At 51.2% G+C, this 5851-nt stretch overlaps 1 protein-coding gene across 1 annotated transcript; it reads right to left on the bottom strand.

Annotated features, from left to right (window-relative positions):
- Window positions 1-1735: 1735 nt before the first annotated feature.
- LOC308042902 (olfactory receptor 14C36-like) lies at window positions 1736-2665 on the bottom strand (the record flags this gene model as incomplete). The annotated part of the gene is made up of 1 exon (XM_080348669.1): window positions 1736-2665. One exon carries the CDS (start codon window positions 2663-2665, stop codon window positions 1736-1738), a length of 930 nt encoding a protein of 309 aa, XP_080204795.1.
- Between the last annotated feature and the right edge of the window lie 3186 nt (window positions 2666-5851).

Here is a 5851-nt window from a genome sequence, read left to right as displayed (position 1 = left end):
TGCCAGGAGGATGGAGCCAGGCTCTTCTCGGTGGCAAACAATGATAGGACAAGGGGTAATGGGATCAAGCTGGAACACAAGAGGTTCCACTTAAATTTGAGAAAAAACTTCTTCTCAGTAAGGGTGACAGAGCACGGGAACAGGCTGCCCAGGGGGGTTGTGGAGTCTCCTTCTCTGGAGACATTCAAAACCCACCTGGACGTGTTCCTGTGCGACCTCACCTGGGTGTTCCTGCTCCAGCAGGGGGATTGGACTAGATGATCTTTTGAGGTCCCTTCCAATTCCAAACATACTGTGATACTGTGACCCTTGAACAGGATAATCAGGGGAAGAGGTTGAAACACTGTTGTATAGGGCAGATATTGGCAGGGAATATACAGGGAACATTAGATCAAAATTGTCCCTTGGTTGATCCAGGGTGGGATCATAACGTTCTTAAATCTAGTGACAGGTAATAGCCATGCAATTACATACTGCTATGGCTATGCACTTAGTAAACATGAAGGGGAGATGTGGCAGTGTGCTAAGATCGGGTCTGTGAGAAACTGCGAGAGTCGACAGTGTGAGAACAAGTGCTAGTGGAAAAATACAAGAAGCAAGTACTGTATGCTATGTGAGACATCAAGGACAGAGGGATAGCTTATGACAGACAAAACCTGTGTTTATGGCAGTAATTTTGGTGGGAACACAAAATATATCGTTTATGTAATGACTCACTTGGCAAATCAGCAAATGCTTGAGCAAGAATCATAGCAAGTATAAATGCAAGCCTGAGTTTGTAATAAATGTCTCTCATTGCACCTTCCCGAGAGTCCGTGCCTCATTCACTGCACCCTCACTGGCTGTTTGTTGAAACACAAAGCCATGGGCTGATCCCGACTGCCTCTGGGTGACCTCCTGCACCGCAGCACTGCCCTTCCACTGACGTTTCTTCCTCCTGATATCCAGAATGCACCTCCCAAGTTGTCCTTTTCAGTTATTTTTTTCCCCTCTCCGGCCTCTTCCCACTACCATGGAAAGCTCAACTATCTCAGAAACTGCTCTGCAGGCAGGGACCCCAACCCGTCAGACATCTTGTGGTCTTTAGCCTGACCAGAGAGAAGTAACCTCACCATGGACTCCTTATGCACCCATGGATGTTGAGAGACAGAGTGTTTCCCTTGTACACACAGATGCAGGAGTCACTGTGTCTCTCTGACCTCCTGCTGCCACTCCAGGAGGCTGGGAGGCACCTCAGCCCTGCCATTTGTCACCCTTCTCTGCACTTACATGAGATGCCTCATGGCATAAAGAATGGACACGGGATCTGCTGTTCCAGGAAGCACATCCCAGTGCTACATTCAGGTGGTTCCCCAAAGGATGTTACTCTCAACATGAAATCACATCAAGTCACTGTCTGTCCCACTGACCTTCATGGAACCCCAAGGAATAGCTGATGGTGTTTCTGCTCACTCGGGTTCATCACCTCAGAAGCACTTTGTGCGTTTGTTTACATCTTGTCTACACAATGCAAACATGGACATCTGACCTACTCATTAGTTGTGCTGACAGGGAGAGACAAAGAACTTCTTCAAGCTGAAGTGAGAAGCCAGTGCTGGAAATGGTGGTTGTGAGAGGCCGGTCCATGACGATTGACCTGCAGCAGGTTCTCTAGGGTGTCCAGTGGACACGGGCACAACCACTCAGTGAGAAAATTATTTACATTACATATGCCATGCAGAAGATTATGGGCAGTTTATTGCTTCAGAAAACAGCCATTCATTAGTTGCCACACTGAATCCTTGATCTCCTTGTTCCTCATACTGTAGATGAGGGGGTTCACTGCTGGAGGCACCACTGAGTACAGAACAGACACCACCAGATCCAGGGATGGAGAGGAGATGGAGAGGGGCTTCAGGTGGGAAAATATGATAGTGCTGGTAAACAGGGAGACCACGGCCAGGTGAGGGAGGCACGTGGAAAAGGCTTTGTGCCGACCGTGCTCAGAGGGGATCCTCAGCACGGCCCTGAAGATCTGCACATAGGACAGCACAATGAACACAAAACAGCCAAATGCCACTGAGAAAGAAATCACAAGAACCCAGACTTCCCTGAGGTAGGTGTCTGAGCAGGAGAGCTTGAGGATCTGGGGGATTTCACAGAAGAACTGGTCCACAGCATTGCCCTTGCAGAGTGGTAGTGAAAATGTATTGGCCATGTGCAGCAGATAATAGAGGAACCCAGTGGCCCAGGCAGCTGCTGCCATGTGGACACAAGCTCTGCTGCCCAGGAGGGTCCCGTAATGCAGGGGTTTGCAGATGGCAACGTAGCAGTCGTAGGCCATGATGGTGAGGAGCCAATACTCTGCTGAAGCTAAAAAGACAAACAGAAACACTTGGGCAGCACATCCTGTGTAGGAGATGGCCCTGGTGTTCCAGAGGGAATTGGCCATGGACTTGGGGACAGTGGTTGAGATGTAGCCCAGGTCAATGGTGAGGTTGAGGAGGAAGAAGTACATGGGGGTGTGGAGGTGCTGGTCACAGGCTATGGTGGTGATGATGATGCCGTTGTCCAGGAGTGCAGCCAGGTAGATGCCCAGGAAGAGCCAGAAGTGCAAGAGCTGAAGCTCCCGTGTGTCTGTGAATGCCAGGAGGAGGAACTGGGTGATGGAGCTGCTGTTGGACATTGCTGATTTTGGCTATGGGGGCTATCACAGAAGAAAAAGACTGAGAATTTTTGGGAGATTTCTCTGAGCAAAGTCTAAGCCATTTCTCACACACCCCCTCCCTGCTCCACACCCCCTTGTCCTTTTCCAGACCTTCCCTCAGCTCCGTGTCTGAGCCCTGGGTGGTGCTGGCTGGAGGGGCCCTGAGGAGCAGGGCCTGTGCCCGCTGGCTGCTGAGGAGTCAGCCCTGCTCTGCAGCAGTGGGGTCATGGGAACGGGGGCAGGGGACAGTCCTGGGGTTCAGCTTTGTCACATGAAGCTGCTCCTGGTCCAGAAATACCTGTTAGCATTGGCACTCCCAGGGATAAGGAAATGAGGTGGCAGAAGGCGTTTTGAGAGGTTTAGGGTTTTTTACAGCTCCTTCTCCCCTCTCACCCTGGGGAATGTTCTTGGATGTCAGAAAACATCAGTATTTCTGCTGCACTCAAGGAGAACAGAGCGAGTCCTGCAAGGCAAGAGGATGCCTGTGGCTTAGTGCAGAGTGAGGGGAGCTGGTCTGTCCCTCTGTCTTGCTCCAGCTGCCCTGGGCTGGCACCTTTCTGAGATGGAGGGTGATCACACTCCCATGTTACCCTGAAAAGCCACCAGACACTGCTGAGAGCAGAGGGATCCACCTCAGACCACTACACATCTCACTGCTTTCTAAGGTCTCAGCAGCCCACGTTTAGCCCAGGGCAGAAGTAGCTCATTTCACAAACCAAACAGAATTTTGATTGTCGCACCATTTCTGTGCTTCTCCTTGAGACTTTCAGATAACATAGATGCTATAGGATGGGTTTGCATCCCGGAGGGGAGCTCACAGCTGGGATGGAAACCTCATGCAGATAGAAAAGTGTCCGAATGATGGCATTTCATTCAGGGAGATTCAGCCCCACAGACTTCATTGCCCACACGCCACAGGTCAGAGCAAAGCTGGGACACGTGTGCCCATGGACACACCTGCAGGAAAGGACCCACAAGATCAGGCTGTGACTCTGCAGCTGAAACTGCCATCCCCAGAGAGCCTGACAGCAAGAACAAGATCCCAACAGCAGTGACCCAGAGCAGGGGAGCAAGAAGGAAAATGAGATGAGGGGGGGTGTGAGAGAGGCCAGGGCAGAGGCAGCCAGGCACTCAGACAGCGTCCCCCTTCCCCAGCTGTGCAGCCACCTCCCAGACACCAACAGTGCCGGGCAGCTGCTCTCAGCCCCTGTGCTCTGCAGAGGAACTGGAGCTCTGGCTGCACAGGAGCTGCTTCATGCCTTGGAGCCCCCGGCCCTGAGGGCAGAGGCTTTGCTGGGTGGGAGAGCAGGCGAGGGGGCTGCTCAGAGGAGGGATCTGCACTGCAGGGGGTCAATCAGAGATTTCTACATCCTCCCTCCCACAAGAGCTCTGGTTTGTCTCCTCCTTCCCAGATCATGTCCCTGCTGCCAGGAGATTTTCCTCCTGGGAGGTGATTCCCTGTCCCATGTCTTTTCCCTGTCAGAGCTCACAGACCCCATCCCAAACTCTGTGCGCTCACCCTGGCCCTACAGACACCTGCCTGTTTGCAGGGCACCGCCTGGGAGCATCTTCCTCCTGTTTGCAGGGTGAAAACAAAGACAGGTGGGTGATCCTGCTAGGTCCAGCAAAGGCGATGCTGCATCTGTCCATGGGCAGAGGAGTGGATGAAGGCTCATCAGGAGGCTCCTATCAGACCTACTGATGAAGTTATAGCTGAGTGGTCTCCATGACTTGTTCAACTATGAGAGCTCATTTTCCATTTCTCCTCTCAAATTCCCCAGAGAGAAACAAATTGAAAATAAGGACATGGGAAAGCTCCTTATCTTTACTGTAATCCCTTCCTTTACCTTCTCCTTGAAAAAACCCATTAGAAATGTCCCTCTGAAGGTGCAGCAGAGAAACTCACCTCTATATAACATGTTTTCTCTACACTGGAGAAACTGCAACGTCCCTCCTGACAGATGCCACAGCTTGTGGAATGTTCCAGCTTTAGCATCTCTCCAGGAACTGTAGTTGAATTGGGCTGTAGCCAGAGACTTACTCTTTTCAGGGCTGTGAAGATTTATCTCCCAGTGATGTCTCAGCATCCTCCACTCCATGTTGTCTTTAACCTCTCTCTGCCTGTCTCCTGTGCCCTCGGTGCTGCAGGCAGAGCCCTCAGCCCTGCTGCGTGTGCAGAGGAGCTGCTCCTGGGCAGAGCTGTCTCTCTGCAGCGCTGCCGCTGCCATGAGCTCCCTGTGTCCCAGGAGCCCAGCCCAGCTCAGCAGCACAGGAGCAGCCCATGATGTCCCTTTCTCTGTCCCCTCTGGGCTCCTCCAGGTGTCCCTGGGGCACTTGCTGTGAAACAGGCTCAAGTCATCACTGATGTTCCCTCCTTATGCTGGGCAGAAACACTTATTTCCAGCAGTGTATTTTCCCTCTCAAAGTTACCTCTAATTATTGTCTTTTTTTTTTTTTTTTTTTTTTTGGTCTTATTATTAGTCAGGACACCCAGAAAGTGACAGGGAGGGATCTTCGTTATCCTTGCTGAAGGAAGGGATTCAGCTGAGTCGGTGGAGGCTTTTCCTCCTGCATTTCTATTCCCAGCACTTGAAGGACACTCAGCTCTGCCATCCCTGCCACACACCTACAGGAGGTGGGATTCCTCTTGCCTTTGTTTAGGAGCTCACAAAAGAGACACACAAAGATGCATATCAGCCTCTTTTCTTCACTCCTGTGCTAATTGAGGGAGACAGAGGCAGGAGTGAGATGTTCAGCTGCAAGTAACTGGTGACATTTGTGTTTCCAGAGCTGGTACCAGATACATTGCAGGTAACTGAGAGGTCCTATGGACAAGTTCATAGAGACAGGGTGACATCTTGGGGATCATACATGAGCCTGGTGGGAAAGTGCTTTGGCCAAATGAAATGACAGCTCATCTCCAAATAAAGGCCAAAAGGCCCTTTTCCTGCTCACTACTGTTATGGCAGTTTATGTTGGTGTGCATAGGAATGGTTGCAGTCCTGTACCATAGGGCCAGCTCGTTCTCTCTCATGTCCATCAGCTGAATTTACAAGCTCTCCAGTGTCTACATTGGCAGTTGTCCCATGGTCATCCCCACATTGCCTGACAGAAGACAGGGTAGGTGTTCCATTTCATGTTCCAATTCAGGCCCACATGAGAAGC

This window comes from Nesoenas mayeri, assembly GCF_963082525.1.
Source record: "Nesoenas mayeri genome assembly, chromosome: 8".
Taxonomy (NCBI): Eukaryota; Metazoa; Chordata; class Aves; order Columbiformes; family Columbidae; genus Nesoenas; species Nesoenas mayeri.
This window is presented reverse-complemented; position numbering and strand designations above follow the sequence as displayed.